This window comes from Pieris napi, chromosome 21, assembly GCF_905475465.1.
Source record: "Pieris napi chromosome 21, ilPieNapi1.2, whole genome shotgun sequence".
In the NCBI taxonomy this organism is placed as follows: Eukaryota; Metazoa; Arthropoda; class Insecta; order Lepidoptera; family Pieridae; genus Pieris; species Pieris napi.
The window spans coordinates 9,403,416-9,417,868 of record NC_062254.1 but is presented as its reverse complement, the minus strand read 5'-3'; the positions used below and the strand labels follow the sequence as shown (position 1 = coordinate 9,417,868).

At 33.2% G+C, this 14,453-nt stretch overlaps 1 protein-coding gene and 1 non-coding gene across 3 annotated transcripts in view; both read left to right on the top strand.

The window, feature by feature from the left end:
* Positions 1-688: 688 nt before the first annotated feature.
* LOC125060365 (nuclear RNA export factor 1-like) overlaps positions 689-14,453 on the top strand; it is a 34,968-nt gene continuing 21,203 nt past the window's right edge. The window contains exons 1-9 of one of the 2 annotated variants that reach the window (XM_047665240.1): positions 689-838; positions 1,328-1,446; positions 1,533-1,574; positions 2,183-2,242; positions 2,499-2,843; positions 8,500-8,641; positions 10,197-10,341; positions 12,353-12,424; positions 13,585-13,680. In XM_047665240.1, the coding sequence (XP_047521196.1) occupies positions 813-838; positions 1,328-1,446; positions 1,533-1,574; positions 2,183-2,242; positions 2,499-2,843; positions 8,500-8,641; positions 10,197-10,341; positions 12,353-12,424; positions 13,585-13,680 (1,047 nt within the window). In that variant the 5' untranslated portion in view covers positions 689-812. Of the gene's footprint in view, positions 843-1,327; positions 1,447-1,532; positions 1,575-2,182; positions 2,243-2,498; positions 2,844-8,499; positions 8,642-10,196; positions 10,342-12,352; positions 12,425-13,584; positions 13,681-14,453 lie in introns of both variants that reach the window. The other variant, XM_047665241.1, reaches the window with a different exon arrangement.
* LOC125060556 lies at positions 9,767-9,885 on the top strand. The gene has a single exon (XR_007118883.1). It is a non-coding gene; the product is annotated as a 5S ribosomal RNA (ribosomal RNA).

Here is a 14,453-nt window from a genome sequence, read left to right as displayed (position 1 = left end):
TTTATGTAATAATTATTCGGTCATAAAGGTTAAGCTTCTAGCGACCGTCAGTCTCTCCAGACTATATTTATACGTATGTAATTAACATAATCTAATGTAATTTTCAAATGTGTTATGTAATTTTCATACGTTAGGAGGAGATTATCAATCAGTAAGCATATCTACTTCGTGCGTAGACTGATCTGGGACAATAAAGCCTAAAAACCTACTCTATGAATATTAAAATGTAAATGTAGTACTTGCGTAAACCAGAGACAATGCTGAAAAAAAACAATCCGGGAAGTTGTAATTTCACGCCGCTAAAATTAACAATAAAGGATTTTCGAGTGAAGGTAAAAACTAAATATTCAACTTCCATACATATTGTGCTTCGTGCTAAAAAAAGGATGTGTTAGTTAGTTAAAATTCGTTAGGTATAGCAAATAAGGAAAGGAAATAAATCCTGAATTATATAGTAAATATAAAGTAAATTATTTAAGTTCAATATATATTATATTCATAAAATAAAATTGATTAATATGCGAATACGTTATTTGGACATAATATGACATCTATATTGTACAATAAAAAACCAGAAAATTTTTACAAAAGAATCTTTTTGTGTTGTTGCAGCACATAGACAACGAGAGATAGCACTTCAATGTCGCCTTTAATCATCATAAATCTGTAATTGTCAGATGTCACTGTCTTACTGTAGATTGTTCATGTCCAAACAAAGCTCTCCGATTTTGTTTACAAATACAAAGGTTTTGAAGAGGTTAAATATTAAAATACACCTGTGCCAAATACAATTCTATAACATAATTGTTTAGATGTCGAACCAAAATAATACTCCAATGCAAGTACATAATAAATTTAATTTACGGTATAAATATTTTGTAACCTAGAAACTTGATTATTAAATTATTAAGTTTCTAGATGGGAAATCTAAAAGAAAGCACAAAATTTGGTATGGACAAAATTATCAAAGCCAAGGGCCTAGTGAAACGTTTAGAAGTTTGGTTGATAGCAAGGATATTATGTCTCAAAGCTACTTCATTGTTCAGAAGTCTGTTAATACTGAACCAGAAATATAAAATACCAAAACTTAAGATGTTATAATATGTATACTATCCTAATCTTTTCCTATATCCTATAATATCTTTAGGAAAATAAATTCCCTAATTATCTTTAAACTTAATCATTTGTATTATATGATTGTTGTGTTCGTAGAATAATTAAATTTAACTCACTTCAAGCTTAAAAGAAATAACAATTGACTATTAATTATCATATAATGCTAAAGAAATCTTCTAAAAAGTTTAAAATTATTGACTCAATTTTCCAGAATGCTCCAAAGAGGTGATACAACACATACAAAAATTAGAGAAAAAGTGTCTAAAAATCAAAGAAATATTCATGTTTTGACAAAACATAAACCGGGACCAAGCAAACCACCCGATTATAGTAAGTACTTAGTTACTAAATATAATTTATGTGCAATAATTTATAAATGGCATACTACTACTACTTTTAAAATATTTTTTTTACAGAAAAGCCAAGAAGTACTTTACCATATTCTAATCGCCCTAAAGGTAATATAAAAATGAAGAATTCTATAGTAGATACATTTCTATGTATTTTTTATGTGTAAGCTTCCCAAGTAACATTCAGCATTAAGACTTAGCTCACATTATACTACAGTCCAAAACTTTTTGACATACTGTTATCATACTTATTGATGTTTCAACCCTGAATGGTAAATTTAAAAGCCTTATATACAGAAATATTGCTTTCCGAGAACTATAAAGAGCAAAAAGATAATATATTCAATAATTGATCTTTGTGGTCCATTTACACTTTCATTTCAATAAATATCAACCTAAACTAAACAACCTCTACTAAAACTTCTTTTAATTTAGTATGTAGATGTTTTGCATAGTACAGTTAATTTTTTTTAACAAATACATTGAAGATCTCTCACAGTATTGTCTAATACACTGTTCATCCATTATACAGATTTTTATTGTATAAAACTGGTCATGTAAAATAAAAAAGAAAAATAATAATTCAGTGCAGTAATTTGGAAGTAAAATAATTTTTATTTTTAGTTTCAGCAAGATACAGTCTGTTTGTATGAATATGATAATGTCTAGAAAACTTTTATTTATTTTTATATGTAAAACAATTACTAATGTTACAGGTGTACCTCTTAAATTTTTGTTGAATACAGATTTTCAAGGTGCCATAACTCCTCAACAAGGTAATTTCTATTTTAAAAACATTGTTTGTTACTACATAATTAATAATTTATCTTCAAAAATACTTTGTGTTAACCCATTATCTTTATTGATCATCAATTGTAAAGGTGATCATTTTCTGCTAGTCTCAAACAATTTTTGTTTTGGCGGGAATCAACCCCAAGACAGCTTTGTCCTGATATGTGTAATATTAGCCAAGTATAGTTTACTAAAATTTATAGTTGGATAAATTTCATTTTAAACAATATAATTTTATAGAGTCAATGGATGAACCGAATCAAACAGTCTCTGAGCAAATAAATACATATGATCAATCAACATTTTTTCAAACTAAGCCATCAATGAACCAACCAATCCAAATGCAACAACCAAATCAAATATATGGTTATTCAATGGGGCAACAAATGTATGGACAACAACAAATGCTTTTTCAACCGATGTATGGTCAATCCATACTTGGTCCAGCGCCCCAAATGTTAACTCAGTCAGCTGAAGAGTATCCGCCAATGCCAAGGATACAAACAGACAATTTTACAAACGCATCAAGGGAACAGTATTCTCCAACTGGAATTTACGATGATAACGATAGTAAATCAGATGATGGTAAGATACATTCATTAGTAACATTTTAAAATAATATTTAACTAAATTAATTTGTATTAATTGTGTGTTGCCTCATTTTAGTATATGTAGCAGGGCAGGCTTTTTTTGTTCTAAAACCAGAAATTAAGAGAACATAGTTTTGTTCAAGCCACAAGTATCCTTAGTCAGAATCTCCGCTTGAGTACTGTTAAAGGTCAAATAGAAAAAAGATTATGTGCAAAGCAGATTTAAGTTTGAGTGATGGTCTAGACTCTAGATATTAGATAATATAAGCCTGAGAGACTCAGATTATTGGCTTTTATTGGTGTACTAAAGTATGGCGAATTTAATAGGTTTGACATCAGCTGTCAGTTTTAGCTTCATAGTTCATAGACGCAACATCGTAACGGCATTCAATTCTCTATAGAACAGAAATTGTTTATGTTTAGAATGGTTGATTACTGAAAGTAAATCGTAAAATTACCTTCTATTGTCAATTCCTCTCCCCCCTGGACCGCGGAAGCGTTTAGACGTGTGCATTCTATTTGTTTTATAACTTAAAAATCAAATTAAAAATAAATTCCGTGCGAATAAATTAAGGTGTGTACCAGGAGCGCATGAGTTGCGTTGCAGTAAGTGCATCTGTGCGAACGGGACAACACTTGTGAGACAGCTTAAGTTGTACGCTCCGTCTGCGCGCATCATCGATACGCAAGCTTTGTAAGTTGCCGTAATTCATAAGCGATAGCGGGTAGTGGAAATTTATAGGGGGCTGGTCCAAGTTTATTTTTTCGTGTACTCTGGTGTCATCTTTTGTCAGAAATATGCCTCTTAAGCGCACACCTCCCAGCACCCCCACTCCCGAAGACTTAAAGGAAGCTAGGTTGAACGCGCCGAAAGCTTCTTTTTCGGGCTCCGCGCCAGATTTATCTAATGAGGAGCGAAGCAATGTAACTATGAGGCGCAAGCAGGATGAGTCCTATATTAAAAAATTCATAACCGAAATTAAGGATATGCTTGCTAAAGCAAACTCTCAAAATGAAAGTAAATTCACCTCCTTGCAATCCTCCATGAGAGAAATCTTGACACAAAATACAGAAATAAAAGACTCCATTGCTTTTGTCTCTAAGCAGTACGAAGATATGAAAGCTAAATACGAGAAGTTGGAAAAACAGAGGAATGAAGATCGTCTGTATATTGATCAGCTTGAAAAGAAAATCGAGTCGCTGGAACGAACGTCTGCCTCAACTAAACTTGAACTAAGAAATATTCCTAAGATTACCGGTGAAAATAAGGATAGTTTATGTAAAATTGCTTCAAAAGCTGCAGATGTTATTGATTTTCCCATACAGAAACAGGATATTAAGGATATTTATCGTACAAAAAGTAAAACTGGACATGGAGCAATTATTGTGGAATTGGGCAGCGTTATATTGAAAGATGGTATTATTGAAAAGGCACGCAAATTTAACAAAATGAATTCTGCTAACAAATTGAACACGGCACACTTAAGTTTGGAAGGACCAGCAAAGCCATTTTTTATTTCAGAATGTCTATCACCCTGCGGAAAACGATTAAATTATCTGGCTCGTGCATTTGCTCAGGAAAATGGATATAAATTCTGCTGGACCTCATTTGGAAGAACCTACCTGAGACAAGATGAAGGTAAACGGCATATTAGAATTGATAGTGAGGGTGATTTAAATAAACTTCGTCTAAAACAATGACTTTTTGAGGCCCCCAGGAAACTCCGCCGGCCTACGATAACTTTCCTGTTTGTGAAAATCCGGCACTTAATTATTGTTTTTATAGATATTATTTTATTTTTTTATATATTATATTATTGTTTTACTTTATATACATACTTATACTCTGTTCATTGTATTGTATTTTACATAACTAAAAAATTATACCTTCTTAGTCTAGTGATCATGTTGAAATCGAGATCTTATCTTTGTAAAAATGTCAGCATTTCTCAGACACGAGTAGCTGCGACAAAAAGCTTAATATTTTACAAATGGCTAGATTTATTGATAATATAAATAATGATATTGATAATTTAACAGTGGCAACTGCCTACAGTTGTGATATAAATAATTGTAATGATTTAGTAAAAAAATCAGGAAACTCCCTAAAAATTATAACACAAAATATCCGTAGCGTTTACAAAAATATTGATGCATTCTTGGCCCATATAGCTCGTCTGTACTTTGATCCAGATATAATAATTTTAACTGAATGCTGGTTAAACGATAATAAACCCATACCCAGTCTCAAGGATTATAATTCTTATTTCACAAAAAAATGCTTAAATCAAAATGACGGTATTATAATTTATGCTAAACAAAATATAAATTGCGAAATTGAAGAACCTAATCCTAAAGATGCTAACTTTCTGCTAGCTAAAATAGTACCAGATATTGTACTTTTAGCTATTTATAGATCACCATCCTTTTACTACACTGAGCGCTTTTTGAATGCTTTGAATGATATTGTTAAATCTATAAAATCTAAGAATATATTTTTAATAGGTGATATAAATATCGATATAAAACCTGGAAACGGTGACAGAAACAGTAACTCTTACTTAAATTTAACCAGCGAATTGGGTTTTCTGCCAGGCCACACATATCCAACACGATTAAGCAATTGTCTCGATCATGTAATGGTTAAAACTGTTTTACAAACTAGTGTTATAGTTATAAATTCCACCGTAACTGATCACGACTCTATTCTAATAAATCTATCCCTTAACAGTAAACGGACTAATACTCAGTGCCCTTCCATTGTTGAAAGAGTAAATTTTAGTGAAGCTATAAAATATGTTGAATTGGCTGATTTTACTTTTATGACTAACAAGCAAGACGCCGAGTCTGCTGCGACTCGATTTGTTGAAATTCTGTCATCTGCTATTAAAGCTAACACTGAAAAAGTCCGTGTACCCAGGCGCAAAAAATCTCTTAAGCCCTGGATGACTCCGGGCCTACTTCGCTGTATCCGTCACCGGGATAAACTGCATCTTAATTTAAAAAGGGACCCCCAAAATGAAATTCTTAAAATAACCTATAAAAGGTACAGGAATTTTTGTTGCTCACTACTTAGAAAATTGAAGCGCGAACACGATAAATTCTTATTAAAAAGTGCAAAATCAAATAAAGAAACCTGGGCTGCAATAAAATATGTCACCGATAGTTCAAGTAAAAAATCTTCTGCCGATGAGTTAATTAGGAATTGTAACGCATTGGATGCGGTTGAGGACATAAATAGTTATTTTTCTAATGTTGGTAGAGAGCTAGCTGAAAAACTTACAGGGTGTAAGTATAACTACATATGTACAAGATCTAATTGCTTGACTAACTCCTTCGTACTAATGCCACCAGATGAGGTTGAGGTGGAATCTCTCATCTTAAGCTTAAAAAATGATTGTGCCACTGGTTGGGACTCTATACCAGCTCGATTTCTAAAAATGGTAAGACATGTCATTGTATCGCCGCTTACTATCTTGTTTCAGACATGTTTTAGGGAAGGCTGCTTTCCAAAAGTCTTTAAAAGGTCTCTCATTACTCCTGTTCACAAGGGTGGGGCACGGGATTGTGTTGCAAACTACAGACCGATTTCTGTGCTTACAGCACTATCAAAAATCCTAGAAAAGATGCTTAACGTGAGGTTAATACAGTTTTTAAATCGGTACAATATTCTGTCCAGCTCACAATTTGGTTTCAGAATGGGTATGTCAACAGAAGACGCTGTGGGTAGCTTGATTGAGTTTGTCACAGAAAAACTTGACAGGAAACAAAAGTGCCTTGGTGTCTTCCTCGATCTTGCCAAGGCATTTGATACCGTCTCAATACCTATACTTGTGGACAAATTGGAGCGAATTGGAATAAGAGACTCAGCCCTGCTTATTTTTAAAGATTTCCTTAGTGGTCGGGTGCAAAGGGTTAAGATTAATAATTATATTAGTTCCGACGCAAATGTAACTTTTGGAGTTCCGCAAGGCAGTATTCTTGGTCCAAGTCTTTTTCTTATTTACATAAACGACCTATGTAATATGTCCCTAACTAGTTGCAGGTTGTTTACCTATGCCGATGATACGGCTATAGTTTTTTATGGGGACACCTGGACCGAGATACAAAATATTGCCGAAAGCGGACTGCAGAAGGTGGCTAGATGGCTCAGGGAAAATTTACTTACTTTAAATATTTCTAAAACTTCGTATATTCAGTTCCAAACTATTAATTCCCATATGACTGATATTAATCTTAAAATACACATATGTGTCTCTGAGCGCAATTGTACTTGCATTAATATAACAAAATCCAATACCATTAAATACCTCGGTATCGAATTAGATAATAAATTGAGTTGGCTTCCTCACATTGAGATTATAACGGCACGCACGCGAAAACTAATCTGGACATTCAAAAAATTACGTTATGCCGCGGAATTTGAACTACTCCGCACTGTTTACTTTGCCTTAGTAAAATCGGTTATTGGATACTGCGTGAGCGTGTGGGGTGGAGCGTGCAAGTCACATCTAATTCAGCTTGAAAGAGCCCACAGATCTTTACTAAAAGTAATGACTTTCAAACCCTACAGATTTTCAACCACACTTTTATATAAACAGTGTGAGCTCCTCAGTGTTAGACAGTTATTCGTCTTTAATATAATAGCCAAACAACATGTCCATACCCCTTATAACCCAGAGGTTTGCAGTAACAAACGCTGTATACCAAATGTACTCCCCACAGCAAAATTCCGTACTACCTTCGCAAGGCGACAACGAGCATATCTCTCAGTCTTTCTATATAATAAAATAAACAAAAAATTAAATTTCTACCCTCTTTCACTACATGACTGCAAATCAATTGTTAAGACTTGGCTTTTGTCCTTAAATTATGAGGAAACAGAAGATCTATTTAACTAACATGCTACAATAATATTTTGGTTATTTTGATTCATTAATTATGTGTATAATTTATATATTTATACTAGTGTTACATATACCCATATGTAAAATGTATAATTATGTATATTTATGTATTATGTATATTTATGTATTTTAGTATTTTATGTGTATGTACCTATTTTATTACCTATTATATTCATTGTAATTTATACTGAAACATTTTTTTTTAATATATGTTATTTTTGTTTAAGTATATTATGTGTAAGAAGATAATTAGATGTAATATCTGGAATTTACAAATGTCTATAAAAAGTATTGTCTTGTAAAATTTTGAATAAGCTCTCTTGACACTTGTTACGAATTATATTGGGAGAAGCCACTGACTCCTGAGATACAGGCACTAAAGCCTAGTTTAGGTGTCAGAGTCTTCATAGGATTTCTGTAATTACAAATATGTCAATAAAGATTATTATTATTATTATTATTATTAATTACATTAAATTATTAAAATTATGTAAATCGGAATTTAAAAAAGTTAAGCAATTGTAAAACTTTAAAGAAGTAAATAATATATGTCGTTACTGTCCGCCGCCATTATGTCACAGACCTTATAAATTAACAACGTCTAAGTCGAATCAAAACCGGTAATGCTAGTCGTTAATATAATGACAATAGCGGCTGACAGTAACGCCATATCTGCGACATATATTATGTCCGCCGTTACATCGTTACGCTATAAATTTTGATTACGTGACCATAACTATTTAGGTTCTAGAGATTCAGACTCTTCAGATGTATTAGAAAACCAGAAAAGGCGCCAAAGTGCCTTCGAAAGATTGGGGCCACAGACTAAACAAACTAAACCCAAATTGACCATCAATTTGTGTCTCGATAAAGACCAATCTATCAGGTAAACCCACTTTTTAATAAAAACTTGGTGTGACGTTTTTATTTCATTATTTATTAATTATTATATAATGTTCTCGACCATGGCTTAATAGTAATACATATATTTAATATATAATGGCGCTACTACCTCTAGGCTCCAGACATTCCTTCGCACGAACGAATGTTAAATGCGCACATAGAAAAGCGTGCACAGCCGTGATACGAACGTTTGTGTGTGCCACTCCCACAATTATATGAAACTCTTCAGGGCCAACCTTGTAGCCGCGCACTGCGCCATTTTGACATAAGGATCTAGCTGAGAGGGTATAATGTTGGATAAAGTATTTCAAATCATTATAACTTTGCCCCCTACTGCACATCTCGCAGGCGTTCTGCGCAGCGTAACGCGGGCTCGTAAACCTATGAAATAAAATAAAAAATAAATCAGTGGCGATACTACCTTTTTAGATCTGTGAATTAGATTTTTGTATCTCTTTCGTGATCATGAATCTAATAGGCAAGTAGGTGATCAGCCTGCTGTGCCAGACACACGCCGTCAACTTTTTGTGTTTAAGATGGTTTCCTCACGATGTTTTCCTGTGCCCTTCGAGCGAATGGTAATAGCGCTAATAGAAAGAACCTGCGACTTCAGGAATGAGAGTCGCACACTGAAGCCAATAGGGCAACACTGCCATCCTATGAAATCTCTGTTTGGTCTCTGGCAGAATGACCAGCGCACACACATTACACACTTAAAATGTACCTTATGCCTTTTGGAACGAAGTTCCTTATCGCGCGTTGTGAAAGGGGCCTAGACGGAAAAAATTCTTACGAAAAGTTGTCACGACACTTTTTTGCTATTTGCTATTGTAATACACCGGTTCTCGTCCGATCACCGAAGTTAAGCAACGTCGGGCGAGGTCAGTACTTGGATGGGTGACCGCCTGAGAACACCTCGTGATGTTGGCTTTTTTTTGTAGGGATAAGAAATGAAATTTATTTTTGGAATCACTTAACTAAATTAGTCTTGTTGGAACGAAGTTATCGAGCGTTACGAAAGGGGGCTAGACGGAATAAATTAAGACCAAAAGTTGTAACGACACTTTTTGCTATAGTTGTTATATTTTACATTTTCGATTTAGCTATCGCCAACGTCCATACCACGTTGAATACACCGGTTCTCGTCCGATCACCGAAGTTATGCAACGTCGGGCGAGGTCAGTACTTGGATGGGTGACCGCCTGGGAACACCTCGTGATGTTGGCTTTTTTTTCGTCGTAAGATTGGTGTCGAGAAAATCTATCATACTGTTATGATACCAATTAACATATAAATTAATCGAAAGGAATTTCGTTCCATCCGGGTGTCCCTTGACACCTCTAAATATTTTATTTTCTTTTTTGCTTATTTTGTGTTTCTGTGTGTGTTTCGTTGGTAATAAATGTTTTCTAAATCCTCACTTTAAAATAAATAACGTCACTCAACGTTTTTTAATATTTCTATAGATTCGATTTCCATCATATCCATAAGCAGGATTTTTTAAATATATATTTTAAATAAATATTTATATATTTCAGAGAAGTAGTAACAAAACAAGTTCCCGTATATGAACGAGATGAGATAATGACCAGTACGGACCCAACTGTTGTAAAGTTCAGATATCTCTGGCCTTGGAAGAACACTATACAGCTTAAGCGGAGTGTCACAGTACGATCTTCGAAGGTAATGTATTTACACATACAAAAAGAACATTGTGCAACACGCTAAGTGATTGCTTTCCAGGCAGAAAGGAAACGGTACAAATTTTTAACCTTCATAAAACAATTTTTCATAATCTTTTTGACGTGATCACGTCTAGTAAATCGATGAACGCCGGCTGCACGAAAAAGCATAACTCATTGTCCCGTCACGCTCATTGTACGCTTGCGCCGCATCTATCTCTGTTCCACTCAAAGACTTAAGTATGCAATCATTTCATTAATGTTTTGTTATGACGTTGTCACGTTAAACTATCGTCCGTAAACCGACTTTACAGTATTAATTATTTTATACCATATAGTAACTAAAATAATATACAATGTGTGAGCCCCTTACTTAAGTAAGTATAAATTACTTGTGCCAGGGTGCCTGGCTCTTCTGTAACTTGTGTGGTAATAAATAAATACGTCTATAATACGAATCATAGACTATGTGTGCGTTTGTGTGTGTGAATGTGTAATTTTATACATCTTTTGAATCCTCCACTTCTGCGACACACTCGTTTTAATAATAATAAAGTATTTGCAAGAATATGGTACAAAAATGTTATGGTGGTACAATCTAGAGTTCGCATATTCTGCCACACATATGCGTGAAAATTTGTCTTAAAAGGAATTTTACATAGACAGTCATATCATTTAAGTCGATTATTATATTTTTTCTACATCATCACTTTATTTAAATAAATTATAACGTTATAAGTTAATAATAGTATAATTCTTTTTTTTTGTATAATTGTTGCTTCAACTTTTGCATGATCACTTCCCTTTTTGATATAAGCTATTAAAGCGTATTAACACACGTAAACTAACACACGTAAATATATGCAAATTTTCTGGCAAATATAAATTTCCTAGTAACAGACCTCCTCTAGCTATTTTACTATCTTATCACTGAATAAACATTGAGAGTTGGCATATATCAAAAGTATTACCACACGCCAATTCAAGATGATGATGATTGCAAGAGTGGCTAATATATGCTGGCAGCTCGGCTACCTGAGGTGACGCTCATCTCCTTCAACTTCTAAACTCAATTCTTTTCAATCCAAAATCTACTTGTGGTGACTGCTCGGACTTGAATTCGTGTATGCGGTGATGTTAGTTATTTCGACTATGTATTTGCGTGTTGTTCCCACGAGAATGAAGTGCGTGCTCCTATTTCACCATGCCTACTGCTGATAGAGGACAAATCTTTGTTTTTAATTTATTTTATTATTATTAATTACTTAAGATGTCATGTGGAACATGGTGTAATGGTTGCAGCTCCTTACAAACATTGTGTAAAACAAAAACTTGGCGATTAAAAAGAATGGCGGAGAGTTTATTGCCAGTTCTTCTCTTCCGTTCTACTCCCTTGATTTGAGAACTGGCAGTAAATATAAAATTAGAAGCATTAAATGTTAAATTCTTTTTTGACGTTCATAAGTGTACAATGTGTTAGCTATATGAATAAATGATTTTGATTGATTGATTCAAATTCTTAGGTCCTTTTAACTATATGTTACGCACCTCCAATAGATGTTTATTGGAAAATCCATCTCACAGCTCATCCTTCTTAGGCAATTCGTTTAGAATCTCCGCCATTAAGTTGCGGAATAGGCTGCCCGACTCCATACGACCGGCTTTCTCTCTAACCTCTTTTAAAAATCTTCAACATAAACAATAAACATTTCTTAACCATATCCTGTCCTGAATTGCATTTTAAATTGTGATTCGAAAACCGTAAGGTTAGCTTTTAGTTTAGTTTATTTTAGATGAAGTTTGGTAATTGTATAATTTTTCAGTTACTTGTAATTTTTTTTCGTTGATTTGGTTATGCACTTCTTGCACTTTAGTATTTATTTTTTTTCCTTTTTAGGGTTAGGATGGGATCGCTAGTTAGCGATAAAGCCGCCCGTTGCATCTCTAATAATTTATGTTTCTTGTTTTTATTTGTAATTTTACGATGTTTTAATAAATATAAACCTTTTCAGACTGTGATGATGCTGGAGCGGGAACAAGTGGAGGAAGAATATAAAAATGATAATTTGTTTATGATCGTGTCTGTAAGTTATACAATTAATTAATTAAACATAAGTTGTGTTTATTATTATACAAATAAATTAAGAAAAAAATGAACTTACTTTGAAAACCTATCAGCATTGCTTGCCTTTACGTGTCCAATGCGTATATCTCAAAAAATACTGAATCAATTTTAATTAAATGTAGATAATATTATACACGTTTCCTCCAGAAAAAGACCATATTTAAGTAGAGAGTAATAATAATAATAGCCTTTTCTTTCGAAACTTTTACACTTAAACTCATTCATATTTCTACCATTTCATTGTTGTTTGATTATACGTACGTAATTAACAAGACCTTACGGTCCATTATGAAAAGAGCGTACCAATTTTTAAAAGGCCGGTAACGCACTCGTGTTCCCTCTGGCATTGTGAGTGTCCATGAGCGGCGGTATCACTTAACGTCAGGTTAGCCTTCTGAGCGTTGGACTCTGTTATATAAAATAAAAATGTGTGCGTGTACTAGGTGTACACACGTAAGAAGTGAAACTTTTTTATGACCTTATTTTTCGAAAAATGATCTACTATATGCAACTTTACAGAAATTGGTTGAATAAAGTTAAATTAGATAAAGTTTAACAAAAGGCTTTTATTATCATAGACATGAATACAAATACAATTATTTCATTTTAACTTATACTTATACTGTACTACTATGTAGTACTAAGATTATTACAGAATTTCATTAATTGTAATAGAATTATTAGTATTACTATCATTGTTATCGTTATTATATATTTTTGTTACTAATGGCTTCGAATCTCTTCGGATCAACCGTGGTAGGGACAAGAAAAAGATGGCGCGTAACCGAAAAATGTGACAAATGTGTGTAAATTTTTTTCCAACGCCGATAAAGAAGTTTGACTTCAAAAAGCAACATGGCGCGTAACCTGCTACAAAATTTCTCCCATACGTCGATAAAGAAGTTTCACTTCAAAAGGTAACGGAAAAATGTGACGCGTAACGCTAATATGTTACACTAAATTTTTTTCCAACCCCGATAAAGAAGTTTCACTCTAAAAAATCTAAAACAGGATCCAATCCGGAGTTATATAATTGTTTTTTCCTTTTCAGGCATTCTGAAAGTTATGGACTGCTTAGACATTAAAAGGGAAACTAAATTTTTCTGTATTGCATTTCAGGTGGTGGGATTTCCGCCATCATGGAATAAAGAAAATGTCTTGGACGCGATTTTAGAAGATCTCAAAGAAAAAAGTTTTATTCCCTGTTTTATTGAGGTATGTTTATTTTTGTGATACTTCACAAATATCAAGTGTATTATTTTTTCTTATCTATATATATAAAAATGAAACCCGTTTTCCGTTGTCACGACATAACATAAAAACGGCTTGACCGATTTGTCTGATTTTTTTTCATAATATACCTTAAAGTACGAGGATGGTTCTTACGGAGAAAAATTAAAAAAAAATTGAGTGAAAAAGTCTAAAAACAACACTTTTCTAAATTCCCATACAAAATATTCGTAATAATACTTAAAAGTCAATTTGAACTTTAATACCATAGCATAAAGTTCAAGTGTTAGTGGAGGGGTTCCGGGAAGGTAAATTTTTCTTTTTGAAGTTATATTGAAGTTATACTTCTTTAGGCGCGTTATGAAAATTTGATGAGAGTGAAATTTTACGATGCGCGCGCACCTATGACACAAAATTCGGAGTGTGATTATAGCGTGCGCAATCTACAAAAGAAATAGAATATAAGCTAACTTCACGCATATTCTATTTCTTAGCTTAGCAGCTTAACAAGAATTTTGAATATCCATGACAATTGACATCTGACATTGACATTTACCTTTTAAACAAATATAGGAGTTTGAATTATTGTTTAAAATAAAAGATTATCTATGTATCTAGTTATTTTCATTATACAAGTGCGAATTTTATATGTGCGTCTGAATTATAATCAGAAGTGATTTAAATTTAATATCTAAATCAAAACTAATTAATATGATAAAATATTTGTGAAAAAACTGTGCCAACCTTCCTGAGTGCTT